Below are 22905 nucleotides of genomic sequence, written 5' to 3' on the forward strand. Positions count from 1 at the left end.
TATTAGGTGCTGAAACATCCAGCTGCCCCTCAGGCAGCACAAAGTAATAGGCTGTTGAATGGGGGAGGCCCAGATCCATAATAGCAACACTCCCCAAATGAAGCAACGAGACAGGCAATTGTGGGTGTGGAGAGTAAAGAAATTCACCTGCGTTTTGTTGCTTTGAAATGGACAATATCCCCAAAGACAAACCACTCCAGCTGCAGCATTTCTGTAACAGCAATTTGGGAATATATTTCAGACTTTTAAAGGTCACACATTATGCTAATATTTAGGTTCATACTTGTATTTTAAAAAATGTTTACATGCTTTAATGCTCAAAAAGCACTCCATTTTTACTACCTGAATATAACTGTAGTCACTCTCTGTCTGAAATACTCAGTTTTAGCATATAAAAGCCCAGACGCTCTGATCAGACAGTGTTTCCGGGTCTTCTACATCTGCACTTTTGGCATCTCTGCACCCTCACTGCATCCAGGAAGTGACTATAATGGCACTGTAGCCATTTTCTCCTTTGTAGCATTGCTGGGCAGCAGCTTGGGTCCACATTTACTTCCTGTCAGCTGAATTCCAACAGGAAATAAAAAAGGGACCTGTTTAGGTTGTTTATGTTTTAAGTTTAAAGCTGACCAAATCACCAAGACGTCATGCTAACAACAACAATCACTTCCAGGTAGCCAACTGGCAATTGATTTTAGCTGCAGATATGTAAAATCAGCAAACTTGCTCATTTCTGTTGTCATTTTCAGGCTTAACTGTAACATTTAAAGATATATATAATTAAACGCAGTGGCCTGACCTATCTGACATTTCTGCTGTACTTATTGTATGTACTGTGTTACTTTGCTATTGGCACGGAAGCTAAGTAATATGATGCTGAGGATGAGGGCTGAGCAAAATGTATTTTAGCCATCTAAAAAATCAATATCGGTGTAAGTGAACACTATCTTAAAATACTTTCTCTAACCAGCCACAGTAGACCAGCAACAATTTTTTTCTGATTTCGCGGCTTCAAATCCCTGTCGGAAAAGGCTGTCCAGCAGCAAGGTAAAGTGGTGAAAATAATTTAAATATAGGGTACACTTAAACTGATATTGATTATTTTACATGGGCTCTTTTTCAGGTGGCTAAAAACTAACCAGCTGAGGCAGTGTTTGCTCAGCACTGTTTGATTTTATGTATGTGACACAAGAGTTTTCTACCTGGAAGTCATTGTAAAAACACATTGTGATTCAGTCTATAGTACAGTTGTGACATCACAACTTCACAGAAGTCCTGACAGGTCGTTTGAAGGCAGTTTCCTAATAGAGACTGTGTGCATTTCTCTGTGGATTAAGTGTTTTGATACTTGCACAGTCTTTATACTTCACTTATGCCTGCTTTATATTAAAAAAAAAGACATGACAATCTGACTTTTAATAATATGGGACCTTTAAGTCTGAAAACCTTCTTCAGTTTTGTTTTTTCAGCTGTGTGAAAGCTGCAAAGCGTCATCCATATTAGGCCTCTTAACGTAATAATGACACCACGACCAAATCACAACATCCATCCCAGAGGTCACAAGAGTTTAAGGGGTCAACCGGGTCAAGCGTGGCATGGAGAAGGACTTCAATATATTACTGGGACAGAGCTGAGGAATGGTCATTCAGTCTGTCTGCTTGGAGCAGCTCATTTGGATAAATAACACCAGCAGATGTCAGTGCAACAATCCTAGTCCCTACACTCGAGGGAGGACTGGCCCTGAAAATCATATCATGTGACTCCCTAAAATAAAAAAAAGGAAATCAGGAAAGTAAAAAAGCTTCCTCTGTTGCCGTCTCTCTCTCTAATGCAGGCTATGCTTACGAGGGGTGTCTCTCTACAAATTGTGCTGTGTTTAGCACAGGACATGGGACACTGAAATCGATAGAGGGAATGGTACAGGATGATCCAGAATCTCTCTCTCCCTCTTCTCCTCTCTGTGATAATTTTGGCCAGCTGTCTTCCTCCAGTGGGACACTGCAATATAAATCTGATCCAATGGTATACAGTTATACAGTAACCTAAACTTTTACACTGCTGATCAGGATGCAAGGCAGCTCACTAACATCAAACAACACATGGATGGGTATTTTGCAAAACAGCTTGAGCATCATGCAAGTCGACATTTGGTGGTTCCTGACCTTACACTGCACGGATACCGTATGTAGGCGTAAACACAGCAGTTTATTCAGTGGATCAAAGCTGTCTAACAGAAGTGGCTAAAGGTGCAGCTGATGGTTGTTCTTATCAGTTAGTGCTGATCAGTTTGCAAATCACAGTGCAACAAATACAACTCAAAGTATGAACCATTTCCCCACCAGTTACACCTCCACTGAAGCTGCATGTATCCTCATCATCATCATGCCCACCTGTTCATAATCAGATCAAATGTAAGGTTACGAGCTCCACTGTAATATTGGTGAATTATACTGGACAAAAAATATAATTCAGACATAGAATATGATGTCATTTACCAGCCCAGTAGGTGGTTAGACATATATCTGGTCTTTAAAGGAATAGTGCAACATTCTGGGAGATATACTTAGGGATAATATTTATTCCCCTCTCTTGTACATAAATATAAAGCAGCTGGTTAGCTTAGCACAAACACTACAAGCAGCAGAAAACAGCTAGCCTGCCTCCGAAAAGGTGGCAAATCCATCTGTTGTACCACTAAAGTCCATTAATTACCACATTATATATATTGTGTGTTTACTCTGTACAAAAACTTAAATGTAAAAACAACATGCTGTGCTTTTATGTAGAGGTTATGTGCCAGACTATTTCTTGGCTGGGCACAGTCAACCAGTGGAGACCCAGGCCACATCTACCCTAATACTTTTTCATCTTACAATAGCGTTTACACAAAAGTAATCTCCGTACAAACAAGCTAAATAATCTCTGTCCATGCTAACATGCCTGAAAATATCACATGGCCATTTATGTACACTGGGCACGTAACAGCAAGCAGGTTGTCAACTCTGTAGTTGGTTGCTTAGTTATAGAAAATACTACAGAGATGACGAACTAAGACCAAAGATTTCTCTTCTTAGATCAATGACGAGATAGAACTGTTACCGAAAGTATCATGAGTGTAGGTGGTAAAGGCAGGGGAAAACAGATTGGGAATCACTGCAAAGTAAATACAGTGACATATCAGAGCAGCACTGGTAGCATTATCACTGGAGGAAGCCATGGCAACGGGAAAAGAACCCATACAAAAAGGATGGAATCACAAAAGGTATGTGGGCCTAACTATAATGTTTTGACTTGACAAGCTGTGCCTAATAAGACCCAATTGAGAAATGAACATGGGTGTCTGTGTTACACCAGAGCAGTGTGGAGGCTAGGTGTAAACGTAGCAATGGTTATGGGTTTTAAAAAAAAATGTATTAGTGTGGATGTAGCCTCAGTATCGAACTATTCCTTGAATGCATGACACACACAATGAGTCCAATATCTAGGTGAGAACTTGATGATATACTGTGGTTTGCATGTCACTGTGTAACTGTCAGTGGAGGTAAAAGGCAACCACCAGTAAATGAGTGGTGGCAGGTGGGCCCATTGTCCTGCACAGCAGACAGTTTTTTATCGTGGGTGGCAGCACTTTTACTTTAGGCCAGCGTTAGTCCTGGGGCACTAAAATCTGTGACTGACATCTTGGTGAGCCTTCCCCGCCCCCCTCTGTATGGGGGTGTGTTGGCTGACCCTCTCTGACCCCCCTGTGTCCGTCCATCCATCACACACAGCCAGAGCTGACTGGCTCATCAAGGCTGCAGCCACGTGTGCTCACACATACACACACACCTAAAAACAACACGTGCACGTACAGGGAGCCGTCCTGGACACATATTTTGTGCAGTGCAATACACTTAGTGTACACAGCAGCCTGGGTGCACACACACACACACACACACACATACACAAAAACTCATTTTGCCTACTATGGTACATACACATGCTCCAGCAAGTAGCGTCAAGGTCGCAGCTGAGCAGAGAGACTAATGACCTATAATAAGACACAACCTTGACTGATGGGTACAGTCAGTTAGCTTGTGTATAGCGGCCAACAAAGCAGCACACACACACACACACACACACACACACACACCCACACACACACACACACACACAGTGTTCTGCTCTCTGCAGCTCAGCTCTGTGTCTGCTCTCCTCACTGAGGTGGATTCTGATCTGCCAAACTTAATTTCACCTCATCTTTTTCAGCAGCCTCGTCTTATCTCTCTTGTCTTTGTACTTAATGTTTCTGTTTTGTTCTCTTTTGTTCTCAACTCTGGCCTGAAGGGACCTGAAAAAACTTGTTATCAGGAAATGTAAATGTTTTAATGAACTCAGAACAATTCTGATGATTTTCTGTTTATCTAAATTAAGGATATGGTTGAAGTAGGTGACACATTCCCTCCATGTTGGCTACTTTGTAGTAAAATTGCTAGTGACATGCATGTTAGGGATGTGCATGATTAGTCAACCAGTTGATTACATGTTGCTACCCTCGCTAGTCGGCACCAGAGTTTCTAGTTGGTCAAACTTATAAACATTATTATTATTAATGCGATTGCACTTAAATAATGAAAATGGCATTTCAATAATCAGGCACGCTTCCAAAGATTTTTCTTCCTGTTTTCAAAAAATGTTATTTGTTAACTTTTATTTAGTGAGTTGTTGCATTGTGGAATAACTTGCAATATTCGTAATGCAAGGTGCCAAGTGCGTCACATTTCAGCATTCAGCATTGAATATATGATTTGGTTATTAAAAAATGTAATAAATGATTTCAAATGGCTTTTAATGCATGCAATATGTTTTCAGACAATGTAAGCAGTAACTGCTGGTATGTAACTGATGGCTCTCTCCATTAACAGAGATGTTTATTCATGTAATTAATAGACTGAAAGCAAGGCGAGAGAGCCTGTGGAGCATAGCAAATACACCGCTTACATACAGGGGATGTACAAACAATACTAATGCTAAGTGTTCTAACATTAGTAGTGTAATGTAACAGTTTGATGTGAGGTGGTTGGGTCACTCTTGTTGAGAGTGCACAGCAGGATGGCGAATATTTGAACATGTAAATATGTAAGTGATAATTGTGAGCATAAATGTGTAAACAGTTAACTGTATAACCAATGTAATTGTATTTTTAGTAACACATGAATTAACTTGTAAACCTTACAGTAGTAACATAGTTTTTATATAGTCAGGGAGGGGTTATGTTAAGGATGACTCCAGTGGCTGATCGAATGCAGTATTACACAGTTCCAAATCTCTCACATGTTTTCAACAAGTATTTTCTATCATGTTTAATGCGTTTAAACAGAAATCACTGATTTGGCTTTACCCAAAATTAAACTCAAAAGATTACATTTTGCTCAGTTTTGACTCTTTTATGAGTGTTTATTTACTTTTTTTTTGCTTTTAGACTAGTTGACTAGTCTAAATTAAAACTTTCATTTTAACGTCAGGGAAATTAGTTGAGGAATATCCCTAATGGATTTATGTTCCCTCTCTACAGGAAAGAGAGACAACATTTTAATAGCAATAAAACTGCAGATATTTTAACCACATTAGAAGTGGTACCTGTTCCCATATGGACACTTTGATGTTGAAGCGGTGTCAGCAACAACTGACATGATCAAGTCACGTTTGTTTAGTCTTCACCCCCACGAGTGTCTCTTAAATGTCACATTAACATGTGATCTACACACAAAAGCCCATTTAGAAAGGTAAAGGTACAAAGATTCAAGGGCAGACGAATGCATTTAGAAAACACACAAACACACACTCTGTATAATTACACACACAATATACACATATTCATACAAACACACCCATCTCTACCCCTCACCCATTCAATCAGCCATTTGCACTACAGACGCTCACTACAGCAGCTGTAAAATGGCCTGTGCTTCATGGTGACATTTAATTAAAACTGTTGAATCTCAATTCCGTCAACACATCATCATGTGACATGAGAGACTTGACTGTCACCTAACAGACTCTTCAACAAGATCTGAAGTCCTTTAAATCCATTCTGAATCAATACATTTAATCACAGAGATCATTATTCCTAAAGGTGAAGACTTAAATGATACAGAAGTCATGCTGACCCTGTGAGACGAATAACAAGCGCAGCTTTTTTTCTGTTGTTGTCTACTCTGTGTCATTTCTGCTTAGTTCCAACATTTCTTCTAATTGGTCACTTCAGCAACTCGTGTGTGCGTCCACGTTTGTTTTTTTCCAAACGGTTAGAGCGGCCATTTGGCTGTCAGGACGGGGAAGGTCCCAGAAAAGTAAAAGTGCACTGTGGGTGTCTAGATGGCTGACACACAGCTGACAGCATCCCAGTCAGCAACACACACACATACACACAAATACACCTGCACACACACACATCTACAGGGTGACAGAAACCTAGTCAGCAGCAGCACTAACAACAACCTGACTCATATTGCTGCGTCTCGGTGCATCAGATCAAGCCTCCGTGCTGACAGATAGCAAAGTGTGCGATTAGACAGAACTTCACAGACAGAGAGGATGATGGAGTGTCGACTTTTAATAATGAAGTATGTCATTTCCTACTGTAACCAGCGGGACTGAATCGTACAAATACAGCACTGAAACTAAAGATAACTTTTTAATAAGGATCTGTCATTTATGTTTTCCCGTAACTTGTAGAGCCCACAGTGACACCTTTGACCAACCAACTGGGAATGCACTGCTCCAACCTTTTATTTCACAATATTCAGATACTTAAAAGGTGCAATGTGAAGGATACAGCTGTTTAAAACATTCCAACAATGAACCAACATTATTAACAGAACTTAAAGAAGCAACACAACACACAAAATCAGGAGGAAGAATAAGAAGCAGATCTGCCAATGGACAGGTGCCCTGAGCAGTTTGCCGTGAGTCACTGTAGTCTGCCCTCAGTCCAACAAGAGATGACAAACAAGTAGAGCTGCCCGAGGCCTGGTCAAGAGTCAGGTGATTGGATGAATATATCCGATATCAGTGATTAGCTGAGTGCATTTCTGGTTGGATTTTTGGGCGATTTTGTCATTTAAATCTGCAAATATACTGGTCCGCCTCCAAATAATGAGTGAGAGCCACAGCTCAGCGGGGAGCAGGAGACAGCAGGGAGAAACAGCATGTTGAGCCAGCATATTTTTACATCTAACTCAATAATTCCACCAAAATTTCAACCAAGCCAGAGTAGGTGATTTTTGGAACTGAGCAAGATGATTTTATTGAGTTTTATTTTGTCTCACTTGAGTTTGAGGAAATGAAGTGTGTTGAAAGAAGGTGTACGGTTGTATTTTTCTGTTCAATAAGGAAAACGTGTATAAGAATATTTCTTTTCTTGACGTTTTGTGAGTTTATTTATATATGTTTTTGGACTAAAAAAGCCAAAAGAGGTTGTATTAGGTGGCTTGGAGGTGAAATTCTGCCCCTTATGTTTGGAGCTCGTGGCCAGGCATTACACACTGCACCTTTAAAGTCAGGGTATCCACAGGTACTGAATAATGCAATCCACCTGCTTTCTTTTCTCCAAATTAAAAATCTGCTGCCTCACTATGTGGAACTCACTGAAACAAAATAAGACAAAATAATATAATGCACCAAGAATAACTGCAGAATTAAAACCTAATGTGGCTGAATGAATGTAACTAACTTTAACAATGATCGTGACAGTGAAATGTGAAACTGTGTTGAAGTAACACCTAATCTGCAATCTGGTAAGGCTAGTATCCTGTCCAAAACCCAAATATATACGATATATAAAAATAGAAAACAGAGAAACTCCTCACATTTGAGAAGCTGGAACCAGCACAATCCTTCATACTTCTGCTTCATGAATGACTTCAACATTTCAATCAATTTTCATGATCATACCAGCATGATGATCCATCCATCCATCCATCCATCCATCCATCCATCCATCTTTTTATCTGATCCATCTATTCCAGAGGTCCCTCTCCCAAGCAACACTTCCCAACTCCTCCTGGGGGACCCCAAGGTGTTCCCAGGCCAGATGAGATATGTAATCTCTCCAGCATGTTGTGGGTCTGCCCTGGGGCCTCCTACCGGTTGGACGTTCCTAGAACATCTCCTATGGGAGGTGCCCAGGAGGCATCCTGATCAGATGCCCGAACCACCTCAACTGACCCCTTTCAATGTGAAGGAGCAGCGGCTCGACTCCAAGCTCCCTCCAGATGTCCGAGCTCCTCACCCTATCTCTAAGGCTGAGCCCAGCCACCCCACGGAGGAACCTCATTTTGGCTGCTTGTATCCGGGATCTCATTCTTTCAGTCAATACCCAGAGCTCATGACCATAAGTGAGGGTTGGGACATAGATGGACCAGTGAATCGAAAGCTTTGTCTTCTGGCTCAGCTCCCTCTTCACCACGATGGTCTGGCACAGCACCCACATCATCATAAGCTGCACCAAACTGCAGATCCATCTCACGCTTTATTCTACCCTCACTCCTGAACAAGACCCCAAGATACTTGAACTCCCCCTCTGCATGATGATAAAGAGTTAAACTGTACTTTTCAACAGGTGCTAAAAAGTTGCATTAAACCTCAAAACTTGAACTATTCCAGACAGTCTGCTGTGGTTTGAACAATTTCTGTTTTAAAATAGTGACTAAGTGACAACAGACTATCAGCAATGCTGCAGCTCTTGGTCTTCTTACTCACTTCCCTCTGGGCAGGAAACAGCTGGGTGGGATCACACTACTACTATAGATTGAAGATGAAACACAGATGAGACAGAGTGTCTCACAGTTCAGCTGTTTTCAAAACAACAACCAGAAAGGAAACCAAAAATATCCAACGCAGCCATACATATAATCAAGGGAGCTGGCTACAAGTTGCTGTAGGGCTTTTCTATTTTTATTGTGATGGGTGTTTGTGAAAGTGGCTGTAACCACACAGAGCGGGAGAACCACCAGGAGAAGATGCTGGAGATAATATGCCAGCTATCTTCTCAGTGATGGTGTACGAGAATTATTAATCACGTGGGGAATGAGAGAAATTGCCATGACTCAGTTATGTCTGGGAGAGCGGGCTCGCGTGATGGTAATGAAGTCACTGTGTGAGGTGAAAGCTGATACAGCAAAGATTAAGTTTCACCGTCATCATCAGTGCAATAACAGTCATCATCCCTGCTTTATGTTCAACATCATCAGCAGCGTTGCAGTGGTCACAGATCCCTCTTTATTCCAGGAACCGGAAACACAGGACACAGGACAAATTTACCTTTCACGCTGCAACTAACAATTATTGATACATTTACAGATTATTGTCTTGATTAATCAATCAATTGTTGAGTCTATAAAATGTAAAAAAAAATCTAAAAAATGTCTGTCACAGTTTCTCAAAGTTGATTTAATTAGATTACTTGTTTTGTCCGACCAACTGTCCAAAAATATTCAGTTTACTATCATACAGAAAAAAGACAACCAGCAGATATTTACATTTGACTTTACTACACTAGTTTTTTGGTTTCCCTCTCCTCTCCTCTCCTGTTTTTGCCCTTGCTGTACAGTATTAGTGATGGATTCCTGGCAGGAGCAGTGGGCTCCGAGGGCACCTAGAGCCAGAGCACAGCATCAATCCTGAATACCTGCTCTGCCCTGGGGGTAAAATCGCATCACAACATGTATAGACATTTCCCCTCGAAGCACAAAATCCTTTGCGGTATTAAAAAGTTATTCAGGCCTTCATACAAACCCGTGAACCTGGTTTAATCATACACATTCAGTGCAAAACCACAACCCGGCTCAGCCCAGGGTCCGACAACAACACAGCTGTGCTCCATTGACTCTAATGCAATCATTTCAGATTTCCTTCATTTTCAGGCTGATTTTGTGGATTTGGAGCTAAATGTTGTGCCTGGGGCACGTCGTGTATTAATGATACTTGTTACCTGGAGAGGTTCCAAAACCAAAATCAAACCCTGAAAAGTGTAGGGTTAGCTAGCTAGCTACTGAAGATATAGCCTACTGAATGTATACACATGCTTATAACAGTGAAAAAAAGACCGACCCTGCTGTACAGGAACCAGTGAAGGGAAGCAGGGAAACTTTGCTCACATTCAACCAGCTGTGTGTCATCGCAGTGTGTGCAGGTGAACGTTGTTTGACTTCCCCCAGACATCCTGCCTGCCCAGCAGCGGAGGTCAAATAGCCAAACACGGTTCATCTGCACGCACTGTGATGCCACACAGCTGGTTCAATATCAGCAAAGTTTCCCTTTACATTCATTGTCTTCTGTGGCGATCAGCAGTGATGTGGTGGTTCACTTTTACACTGTGATCTGTAGCCTATAGTTCGGCTTTAGCTTCTAACTATCTTTGTCTTTTTAACCTGTTGATGTCAGTTTGACATCCTGGATATATCCTTCAAACACAAACTGTAGACCCCTCCGTCTGCTTCTCTCTGGAATCACTGTTTCAGTTTTCCAAAAATATGATAATATTCCTTCAGGGAGTGCAGTTAGTTACAGTGTGGGCTTCATGCTTACTCCGACATCGGACCATCACAAAGGGGCGGGGCTTAGCGAAAGGTCAATTAGGCTGATATTAAATGATCATTAATAATCACTGATGAGAATGAGAGTGATGGCGGCATGATGACTGTACGAGAACAAGACCACAATGATGAAAAATATGATGGGTCAGATCAGAGGGCAGAAAAGTGGCACTTTTTTCGCTAACAACTCCAGGCATTGTTTTCTCTTCTCTGGAACAACCAGGAACAGGGCAATAGGGGAGGACAGAGTAAAAAAATCAAAAAGAGGAAAAAACTCAGACTGTGGGTTTAAAATTAAGGACATTTGAGGGGGAGCACAAATATAGTTGAGATATAAATCACTACTTTGCTCTGTCCCCAGCCTCATCCTTGAATTTCAGACATAGTACAATTCCACAATGCGATTCTGTCACACCATGGCAGGAATCCTCTCCGACCTTTCTTAATCCACCATACAGTAGGTCGACAGTAAACTAGGTTGCGCTTCAAGTCATCCATCAGTGAGGAGAGTCTTCACGGGGATGACAAAACACACTCTCCATCTGAGTGTTCACTGATAACAGAGCCCAAACATGTTTGGCAAAGCTGATCGTGAATAATTCAGTATCAAACGTTAAGTAGACAGAATGCTCTGCTTTTTTTCTCCCTGTCCACACAACTGTTAACACAAACACACAAGAAACACAGCCAGAGAGAGACCTCTGTGTGTCTCTGTGTATGATGTCCCACTGTCTAAAGGTCTATTTTTCCAGTGATCTGACACATAACAAGCTGAGTAAAAGAATACCAATCCCACCTTGGAGCTACAATCAACCTTTCCCCATCAGCCGGCATTATACTGGATTACTGCGTTCTGCACAAGACGTACACAACTAGCCAGCAGATGACAAAAGCGATCATTTCACTCTGTGCTTTACCTCCCACTGTACTGCACAGTACACCCAAGGCCACACACAAACACACACACACACACACTGTGAAAAAACAGAATTTCCATGCTAAGAGTACACTATAATAAAGACTGCAACCTTTTCACACTAAATTACCTCCTTTAAGGTACAACGGAGTCTTTCCCTCAGGGCTAAAAGCAAAAATACAGTATATGTTGTGACAAAGTGGTGTTAGGAGCCAGAACTGTAGCTCAGTCTATTAGCTGGACATTGCAGGAGGTTTATTGTGCTTTGGAGGGTAATAATACGCATTTCAGAAAAGAGGAATTGCAGCACACGTGGGCTGTAACAGCTTAATCCTTTACCGTGAGAAGAAAGAGCAAACCGGACAGAGGTATGGGTGCATGCACATGCTTACGCTAAAACAAGTTGGAGGTGTTCAGACAGGGTGCGTCTATGTTTTGGAGTTGGGTTGATGGGGCATAGGGGGCGGGGGTGAATATTTTTTCTCTAATCATGAATCTAGGCGCTTTTCTTTTCCCAAGGGAGCCCTGCACACACACCCCCCACCCTCTGCTGCCACCTCCCACCCACACCCCCTCTTTCGCTCTCCCTCCCTCTCCCCGTCCTTTCCTCTCCCTCCCCCCATGCTAGAGAGCTAACCGTGAAGAGGTGTGATTACCATCGATCTGTCCTAACACAGCCCATTTCCCCAGCTCCAGAGCCTCTGAGCTCCAGCCTGCGTGGCGGGGGCCGCCACAAGGCCGGGAACACACGCTCCTGCCCTTGCCCAGGGACAGAGGATTTTTTTTTATGGGGGGAAAAATGTGAGAGGACTGGGTGACAGCCGTGGATAGTTACTGTAAAATCTACAAAGTGATATTACGCAAATATTGACTTAATAAGTGAATATCAGGGAACAAAATTTGGGTTTTTATACTGCAAAGTGAAGCCAGGCGACAAAATTGATGACCGCGTGGTTCTAGTTATCGCTGCATGTGACGGTGGAGTGGCAGGTGGTTAAGTGGAGGACAGGGAGACGGCGTTGTGGTGGAGGTGGAGGTGGGGGGAGAGCAAAAGAAAGTAATTATCAAGCCGTACAGGCGTGAGTCCCGAGGGTCAACAGAGTGGTGTGTGTGTTAGAGAAACCATTTCAGTAGGATAAGCTTTATCTGTGTGTATGAGAAGCACCTGCCATATATGCATGGATGTACACACACACACACGCCTGTGACACACCATTTGGCGCGTTTAGGAGCCTGATGGAGGAGGTCTGGCATTGATGCGCAGTAGGGGATTAATGAGTGTGATGTTGTAGGAGCGGGGGCGTTGTCTCACACACATACACACATGCACGCTGCTGCTTCAGTGAACAGTGAGTTGTGGATGACCCCAAGACAGACTTGTGCATCAAATGCAAAGGGAGGAAGATAGAAGCTATAGGCTTTTAAAGAACAATTAGGCGTTATATTAACAGTATGGGGAAAGAGACGGAGAGCTAATCATTCACTGTCACGTTGTGTGTGTACATGTTGGAGTGCAAAGCAGACGTCTTCCTCCGCTGCCTTTCAAACACCAACGCCGGCATCACCTGACGTCCACTTTTCTATTCTTGTCCCTTTTCCTCTTATTCCCTGTTTTCAAAGAGTCACCTTTCCCCCCTCTCTCCTTTCTCTCCTCCACACCTGCTCCCCTCTTGGCCTCTCTCTGTCTCCCTCTGTCCTTGCCTCATCCAGTCTCCCTTATCTCCTCCTCTTTCCTACTCCCCTGTCCTCCATCCCCCTCACCTCCTCCTCCTCGTTACATACCATTCAGCCCTGTAATCACATCATTAAGCATCACCACTGTATCTGTAAGTGTGTGTGAATAATCTCACGGTGAACTGCACTTACTGAACTCCTTCCCTGGCTCACCCCCTGAGCATCAGAGGTGAGTTGGTCCTGCTTAAATGAGATGAATGACGGAGAGGTGAGTTCTTACAGTTTGATTCAACTTGGTGTTGCTTCACCTGCACCACAGCAGCAGCATGTGAGATGCTCCTTCCAAAATCTGCTCCTTACCATCCTCTCATTTGGCTGCCGTATGCCTTGGCACGGAGCTCGAACTATAATCCTGCATCCTTATAGGACATTGGATGGTACCGGCTTATATATCCATCGAGGCAAACTGCAAAAACTCAAGTCCCGTATCCTGCTGAGAGGACTTTTCACCCTCTGTTACTGAGCAGGATTGGAGGATCGTGCCTCTGACGCCAGCAAAATGAATGCTTCATTAACATACAGCTCATTTGTATTGCTGTACAATTACACAACAAGAAGTGTATTTACATGCATATTATATTCTCTGCTCCTATAGCCGCAGGCTGCAGTATATTGTTTCTGTGCTTACACTGCTGCAACTAACAGTTATTTTCATTGCTGATTAATCTGCCGATTATAATCACTTGCTCCATAATACGTCAGAGGATGGTAAAAAGTGCCTATTGCAGTTTATTAAATTCCAAAGTGATGCCATCATATCACTTGTTTTGTCCATCTAAGACTCAAAACGTTAAAAGCCCCATCAATTTTTTTTTCCGACAAGCTTTGCCATTTTTCTCACAGACTATGGGTTAAGATAGATGTGTATATATTTTTCTGGGTATCTTAGGTCACTCTGTGTGCTTTTATCAACCTAATTTTTACCTTAACCTAATTATTGTCTATTTGTTTCAGCTGCCATGCTTCTTTGGGTCATGTGATGGCCTCTGATTGGTTCCTGCCACTATATAGGTGTGGCTATACCTGTGTTGCACGTTTTGAAAGCCCTGACAATGACCTGCAGTGGTTGAAACATGTTGGCTCTTTTACTGATTTGGCCACTCCAAGTTTTTCTGTATTTTTTCGGAGTGCCTGGATTGCCTTCCTGTCGACCCAATCAATTTACCGTCATGTAAGACAGAAAAAAGCAGCAAATCCTCCCAATTGAGAGGTATATCGAGGAAAAGTTTCATATTTTTGATTAAAAACAGATTAAATATGTAATTTCAGAATATTTTTCTGTTGACTGACAAATCGTTACAGCTCTAGATGCAGTGATTCTGCCAATAACTCTACAAAAGCACATACCAATCATGTGTAACCAGTGACACACGAACACACCATTTAATGTGTGAAAGACACAGTATAGGCATGTGTGATTTTCAGATTTTCCAAATGCAAAATGATCAACATCACATATGAAAACAGCAATTTTACATGATCAGTCGTATGAATATCATATTTATTACTGTGCAATATTTGGAGATTTTCAGATACACTGAAGGATTAAATGCTCCTCTATGGGTTGAGATAATTCTCCTACATCATAGGCTAATATAACACTCTAAAACCTATTAAATTGACTGCATTTCTTTGTTGATGTGACGCAGTGAAACACTTTTAATGTATGGCATTTTCTCGTTAAAATATAGCCAGATATGAGCATTGAAAATATCTGAAATTTCTACATGTTGTATGTGAAATTGTGAAATCACACCCAGTAGTTCCACACGAGAGAGAGTGAGAGGCATGAAGAGGAGGGAGGGCGCACGTGCAATTGAAGAGCGGCAAGAAAGACGCCACTCACCTTCAAATGACCTTTAGGCTTACGATCATGCTCCCTCCTCTCTTTCTCTGCCTCTCTACAGTAATTTCTTCTTATCTCTCACTCTCCTCTCTTTCACACACATACTCACTCCCTCTCTCCATCTATTAGTCCTTATCTCCTCCTCACTCTTTCGACGTCCGTCTCTTCCTCTCACCGCTTCTCTTTCCCTGACTCTCTGATGCACTCATACACTTTATGCAGCGCCCATGTGAGAGGTAACAGGATGTCAAAATGTAGCACTGAACACAAGGTAAATCACCTGATGCACAAAACAGGAAGAAGACTGTGCGAGGAACCAGACGAGGAACCACAACTAGACATCATGGATTTTTTTCCCCAGTGATAGGACCAACAAATCCCCATACACACAGGTTTCCAGTTACGAAGGCTCCCTAAGAAATCCCAGCACACACACACGCACACACACACACAAACACACCATCCCCCAGCAGTAGCTCTTGGTGAGGACCCTTGAAGTGGTGGATCAATAATTAGAACAATCCTTATTACACGCTCTCATTTCCCCTTAGAGACTGAAGCTAATGTAGAACAATAGCAGCGGCATACAGTAGAGCGAGGACGCTGTGACGCCCCCGTCGGAGGATCCTGCACGTTTCAGGACATGTTTCACTCAGCTGCAGCTGGTACAATACTCTGTGGTGTGTGACAGCTGTAGCTGTCTGTTTTTGCTGTTTGTGTTTATTGTTGTGAAAAAGAAAAACTGTGTCAACATCTGTTTAATAAAAAAAAGATAAGGTTTTCAGTCTGTCCATTTTATCGCAGCAAAATGTACTTAACTTAAAAACTGTAAAAGCTACTTAATTTATTATTCTAGAAGGCTACCAGGAGTTTAATTTGGATTTGCAATGTTGATAATTTATATAATGAAAAATCAATACTTGGCATCCTTGTATTGATGCAATATTGCCACTCAAAATATAGTGACACTATACTGTATAATTTTTTTCCCCCAACCCCTAATTAACTTGTCAATATTGTCAAATTGTCAACATTAAGATGTATCACAAAACAACACAAGTTGCTTTGGCGGAACTTTGATTGACGTTTGACATTGATTTCGTGACACCAAACGCATTATAAAAATGACTGCTGTCTTGTTTTGTGGATGCTTCTTTGATAATCAATCAGAGTTAACCTCGGTGACATTGTCCTGTCACTGCATCACAATAAAAGCTGCCTTGTGTTTCTCTAGTGGACGCTTTTAATGTGAATCAGCAGCAGCAGTGGGAAAAATTTAATCTGCATTAACAGTAATTTAATACAGTGCTGATACGATGCGATGCATTCTAATACTGAAGCAAAATTACAGTGGATTATATTCTGCATTGTTCCTGTGAATCTCTTCCGCTTTGGTAGGCAATCTGAATGCAGCAGGGGAATGGCGGACTCTGCCACCACCAGTCAAATCTACTTTACAGAGATGTAATAACTGAATGTAAGCACACTGAAAGGCTATTATAACAATGACAACCATAAATAGTATCAAAAATTACGTTTGATTACATGAAAATATTAAGGATTATGAACTCAAATGATAGGTTTACTACTTTGGGCAAATTTGTGATTTGTGATATGGTGCTATATAAATAAAATCATACTGACTTGACTAGCCATTCCTCCTGTTAATTATGGCCATTAAAAGATTCCTTCTTAACTTGTTTTCAATGTAAGTGATGCAGAACAAAATTTACAGTTCTAAATGCAAACATTTATTTGAAAGCTGATATATCTTCCAAAGTCACAGTCTACATAGTATGAATTCCCTCTTTGTGCTTCCACAGACAGTGTTTCCAGCAGTGGAGTCACAAAAAAAAGTGAATAAAATGGCTGCAACGTCTTGACTTGACTAAGTCAGACTGCTGAAGCATCACATTACTGTAACTTCAGATAAACTTCAGATTAAAGTCTCATATTTCAGAAGACGCAGCAGAAAGGATTCATGTGTTTAAATGTCTTTGTCAAAGCATTACTGCAAACTGGACAATGGCTTCTTCGTTGATTGACCTATTCCAGCTGAATCACATACATCATATTCCCACTGAGTAAATAAGAATGCCATCTACGCTACATCAATTGTCATTATTTCCACAAATTGAAGCTTGGCAGCCTCCTCAAAGTCACGCTCGCCGGCCGTCCAGCCGGTGGCCATCTTGATGGTGAAAACATTTTGTAATACTGGGAGGAGTTCCCAATGCCAATGCAATTAGCTGAGGCATGCATGAGCGCCGAATTCATTAACCTCCATCTTTTATTGGCTGGTGGGGAGGGGAGGAGGTGAAGGAGCGGGTGGGTGAGGGGGAAGGAAGAGGGAAGCGACACGCGTGCCGGCTTTGTTTCAGCCAAACCAGAAAGTGAGTGGAGAGAAACGAGGGAATGAAATGAGACGAAAAGGGAGAAAAAATATAGGAAGAGGAATCTATTAAAATATGAACTGATATTATGTTTCCTCTCTTGCCGCCTGCCTGCAGCCTGATGGCTCTTTTCCCCCTGGTTTACTTTCCCTCTTAGGGCCAGGCACACTCTTGCCTTCCCACTGTTGCCATGGGCTTGCTCTGAAGGCAGCACGGGGCTGAAATCCAATTTCAACACCGCCATTCGCCTTCCAGCAGTCATTTCAAAGTCTTGCTTTAGATTCACTGCTGTGATCTGGATTCAGACCTCTAATGAACAGTGATGATGGCGATAAATGATGATGACATTCGCCACTGATGAGCGGGACGTGCCAGTGATCTTTGGAATTTGTAATGAAGTGGATCGGATTTCGCTTTACCTTTTTTTTTTTTTTTACCTTTTTTTTTTAAGCTTCCAATAAAAAAAGGCACAGACACAGGTGCACAGAAGCTGGGAAACAGGCACAGAATTTCCTTGGAAGATGAAACACTCTCAGATTTGACTGTAGAAAAAAAGCTAGCTCATGACCCATATAAGCCCTATGAGAGAAACAATAGGTACTGTACCGACGCACACGCTGTGTACTGGAACGATGTGTAAAACTGGGACCTGGCAGTAGGAAATCTATGCTTTACTTAGCTCTCCCTCTCTCTCAGGGAATCCATTGGGGGCTCCTGGCTCTAGATAATGTCATTAGAAGTAAAGCAGCTTGGAGAATTTATGTAGCAGTGTAGCAGGGGTTTCCCGTTCAGATGACCACTGTGGCGGCTACTGAGTTTGCTCTCTCATAAACTCTCACACAACACATTAAAATGAATTCCAGTGTCCAACACACACACACACACAGACACACACATAGAGGTGTGCTCTGTCTCTCTCTCTGTGTGGTTAACATCCCACTTTTCTCAGGGTGCTAATGTTAAGGACTTAATCTCCCTCTGTGCTGCTTTCCTAACGATACAAACTACAAATACCCACTCACATGACACCGGGTTGTTAGCAGGGATCCCTCCCCAGACACCCTGAACTCCATTAGGCCTACATTGAACTGAGTGCCGGCTGATAAAAGCAGCAGGCTGCATGTCCAACTCTTTATCATCTCCCTTGCGTGCAATTTGTTGATCTATTTCTGCATTTTGATGGTAAGGTGCTATTACTGTAATCCTTCAGCATTGTATTTGAGTGTCTAAAATCTGACTTTATTCACTGTATAGTGCCCTCAAGATTTGGAACAAAAAAAAGTGACGTCCATGACATTCACAGATGCACAAAATGACGACTAATAAGAGTCCAAAACCTAAATATGCTGCTCACTAAGCAACTGAGTGGAGTTAGGTAGTCGGGAATCGGTGATCAAAGGGTTGAGCACCACAGTGTGAGTTTCAATGGACTGCATATTATGTATATAAACCCAAACAAAATGGGAAATCACAATGGGAACGCTACTTTCCAGTGACCAGTCTTCATTCCTCTAATGCTCAAAACACAAAACTGGAATGTACTGTCACTCCCAAACTAACAGACAGACAGATATTTTTAAGTGGAAACAACTTTTCAACACTTCCAGTGGCGTTACTGCTGCCACCACAGTCGCAAAGACAATCAAACTGCTTTCCGTTTTCCTCAGAGCCCAGCAACTACCACAGTTTCCGCAGGTACTTCGATTGTTCCACTGTCCACCTTTTTGAAGCTGGGGATAGTACGTGCAAAGACCTTATATTGACACTCTTTGATAACTGGGCATATCTCCCAATAATTATCAGGGGAAACAAAACACTTTCCTCTTCCTGTTTTGGGTGATGCTCTTCCTATGTGCTGTAAACAGAGCCTTCATTTTCAGAGAGATGGTACGTAGTGGCAGACAGAACTGCACAGTGAAAGCGAGGCTTACAGAGAACCAATCTAAATGCAGATGGTGTCATTATTCTGCAGCCACTACACTGTGCAATGAACATTTACTTCATAATGATAAGTTAAAGTTGTTTCCACTTTAATAAATGAATGAACACTAAACAACATTCACAGGTAATAACTAAACATTAATCACAAGAACTCAAACTTTACGCTGATTAAGCTGAAGTCACACTACTAGAGGGCATTTTAGATGTGTATACACCCATTATTCAAGGTATATTATGTAGGATTTCCCCAGAAAACAATGCATACTCACACAAAAGTGATCACTCTCTCTGTATTTATCTGCAGAGACTGCCCTCTGCCTGTGTTTTCCCCATTTCCCTCTTATTTTGCTGTGTCGGGGACGCTCCTGGGGACAGCACGCAAGAGAGGTCGTGACCAGGTGCCAGACTGTGAGCAGCACGCATCCAAGGGGCAGCTACGAAATCACGGACACAGCACCAAGCGGACAAAGCTGGGGATGGCTTTTACCTTCACTTTCACTGGTGATGGTTGTTTACAAGCAGTAGCCTATCATACCTTTAACAAAGAATCTACGGATGTGTCGCAGCATGTCATGACATGTACAGTAATGCTTGGTGACTAATGCAGACAAACAAAAAATAGACGCACCACTCTGCATTTACAAGTGATCTCCACAAACAGTTTTGTACCTGCGCTCTAAATATAGCGCCTGTAGAGGTGTGAGAGGAGTGACTCAAAGCAGTTTGTTGCTCAGTTTGCACCAAGACGACCACATCAGCTTAGCTACAAGACTTACGGCTGAATAATAAAAGGAAACTGACAATGCAACCTGTGACTATAACATCCTCTTACAGTCTTCCCGCATGTGTCACCTTTTCGTCATGTACTCAATGACACCTCTCAGTCAGTCTCTTGCCATCTACTGTACAGCGGGACGCAGTGAGAGTTGGACGGCCACCAACAGGGGTAAACAGCGCACAAGCAAGGGCAGCCAAGGAATAAAAACAGCCACTGTGTGTGTGGGAAAGAGAGTGACCGACAGCGATGGCTTTAAAGTTCACATCCCTCAAGTAAACAGCGACTGACAAACAAATTAACTTTAGTGTTTGACTTTGTTTTGTGACAGTGTATCGTTAAAAAGTGGCAGCACGAGCCAAACGACAGTGCTAATAATGAAAAGAAAAAGTCAAAGAGAGGCATATAAATGGAGGGAGAGATGGGGAGACGGGGAAACAAAAGTGAAAGGACAAAGACGCAGGAGAACAGGGGCAAAAAGAGACAGAAAGGAGAGGGGAGCAGATATGTGAGAGGACAGAGGGAAGGACGCGGGGCAGGCTGAGGTGAGAAGGGAAAGTTTATTATCCTCATGGATGGTGCTGTGCACAATCCAATCAATACCTCCCTCTCCTCTCTCCTCTCTCCTCTCTCCTCATCTCTGTCTCCTGTTCTCTTCTATGAAACATGACCCTCCATGAGGACTATAAACCTCCTGCACAGATCAGCATCTCAGACACATATATTTTCACACACACGTGCGCATAAACACAGACGAAGGGAGAAAGTAATAAACACTTATCAGCTTGTACACAGATTTAAAACTATAGAAGTAGATCCATAAATTCACTTGACCTTATGAATCGCTTTTTCTTTTTGGTTTGGAAAAGATTAGGCCGTGATAGCTCGCCTCTTGTTTATGCTGAGGTCAAATAACGTTGCCAGCAGCATAATTCAAAACCAGGCACCCATGGGCGCAAAGTTCAGTAAATGTCACTGTTATTGAATAGATCTCTCACGGTCAAATCTGCCCACATTCAATACACACAATGCAACCGACGCTTTCTCTGAACATTAGAGCAGTCCGGACAGTGGAGAGTTTATTTTAACACATAACTGTGGACAGATGACAAGTTAACTTTTGTTTTTTAGTCTTGTTTCCATCAGTAGTCGCTTATAATTTGCTTTAATCTTATGAAATACTTTTTTTTTTTTGCACAGGTTTCTCCCACTGGCCTGTCCAAACTAAAGAGCTGACACTGAAACAGGGCTCTCTCAGCGAGCTGACATGCTAGAGAGGAGGAAGAGGAGGGAGACCCACGTGCATTTCAGTTCCTCCTCCATCATATGAAAAGCTTTGTCATCAATAAATCACTCGTGTATGCATTATACATGGCTGTCTGTGCATCCATGCACACGCACACACACACACACACACACACACACACACACATACAAAAGCAAGAGCCCACAAAAACCCACTAAAGCACTCGCACATCACCAAAACCATGATCAAGTGAAAGGAGCGTCTCTGCATCTCTGCCCGTGTTTGGCCCCTTTTACAACATGTGCTCTCGTTTGTCATTTAAAAAAAGATGCAAGCATGACCTCACACTCTTTGCAACTTCAGCATTACAGCCCATAACAAGGTTACATTACACGCAGGAGGCGATGATGAACAAATCGTAATCTGCACAGGGTGATCATACAAAGTATACCACCTCATTAAAAGATGGAAGGACGTGCAAATATTAACGGAAGCCCCGTGTGACGTAGTTTTACCAAAGATGGACAATATTAGGAAAGAGTCAGAGACGGGAAAACAAAACGCTCCATGTGTACGTAAGAGCGTTCACCTCATTCAGAGACGGCAGCTATAAGATCGTAACGCAGAAACACGTGAAATTATTTTTGAAGACACACACATACATTAACATTATGCAAACACCTCACATGCATACCAACAACACACACACACACACACACACACACACACAGACTCCCACATCACACACGCACACAAGGTCAAAGATGCTCTTCAAACAGAGACTCCACATGTGTCTTGATTTATGCACAGATATGAGCATGGATGTATGTATTTGTGACGAGGCAACCTCCAGGCTCAGTTGATCTAGGTAGTGAGGGAGATGTAGCACACACACACACAGAGTCACGCTCCAATGAGGCTAGCTGAACGGAGCAGATGAAGCCACCAGCCAAGCCAAGCCAGCCAGCCAGCCCCTCGTCTGTTACCTTTCTCTTTTGTTCCCGGGACGCTGCTCTCCTGCTCTTCCTCCGCTTCTCCTTCTCGTCCTCTATTGCATTCACATCCACTTCCCCCCGATTCTTCTTCAATTGGGAGGCCGCGTGAGCCATGATAGGCAATAAAAAAAACGAAGAAGCACCACACACTACACACGCGTGCCTCACCTGAAATCCCAGAGAAGTTCAGGGGCTCTAATTGACAAAACCGGGATCTCAGAGGAAAAAATCGGGGTAGAAAAGGAAAGGGGGGGAAAGGGAAGAAAAATGCCCTCCTTGAAAAGGAGAATGGAGAAGAGTAGGGTATCTTTTACATTTGTATGTATATCCTGTGTGTCCTTTCTTTAGGTTGTTGCTCTGGTCTGGTCTGCTCTCTCTCTCTCTCTGTCTCTCTCTGTCTCTTTTTTCTGTTTTTAAAGTGATGGAAAGATGGGAGAGAAGAGACAGCAGCTTCTCCTCATCTCCTCATCTCCTCCTTCTCC

General features: G+C 42.5%; 1 protein-coding gene across 47 annotated transcripts in view; it reads right to left on the reverse strand.

Moving 5' to 3' along the window:
* LOC117247896 (ankyrin-3-like) overlaps window positions 1–22905 on the reverse strand; it is a 172376-nt gene that overhangs the window by 103692 nt on the left and 45779 nt on the right. For 19 of the 47 annotated variants that reach the window (XM_078160767.1, XM_078160759.1, XM_078160756.1 and 16 more), the window contains exon 1: window positions 22415–22568. The exons of 3 other annotated variants lie outside the window; for them this stretch is intronic. In XM_078160767.1, coding sequence (XP_078016893.1) covers window positions 22415–22537 — 123 coding nt within the window. In that variant the 5' untranslated portion in view covers window positions 22538–22568. Of the gene's footprint in view, window positions 1–22414; window positions 22574–22905 lie in introns of those variants that run through there. 25 more of the 47 variants (XM_078160787.1, XM_033612543.2, XM_078160778.1 and 22 more) reach the window with 11 other exon arrangements.

The sequence above is a fragment of the Epinephelus lanceolatus genome, chromosome 17 (assembly GCF_041903045.1).
Source record: "Epinephelus lanceolatus isolate andai-2023 chromosome 17, ASM4190304v1, whole genome shotgun sequence".
Classification (NCBI taxonomy): domain Eukaryota; kingdom Metazoa; phylum Chordata; class Actinopteri; order Perciformes; family Serranidae; genus Epinephelus; species Epinephelus lanceolatus.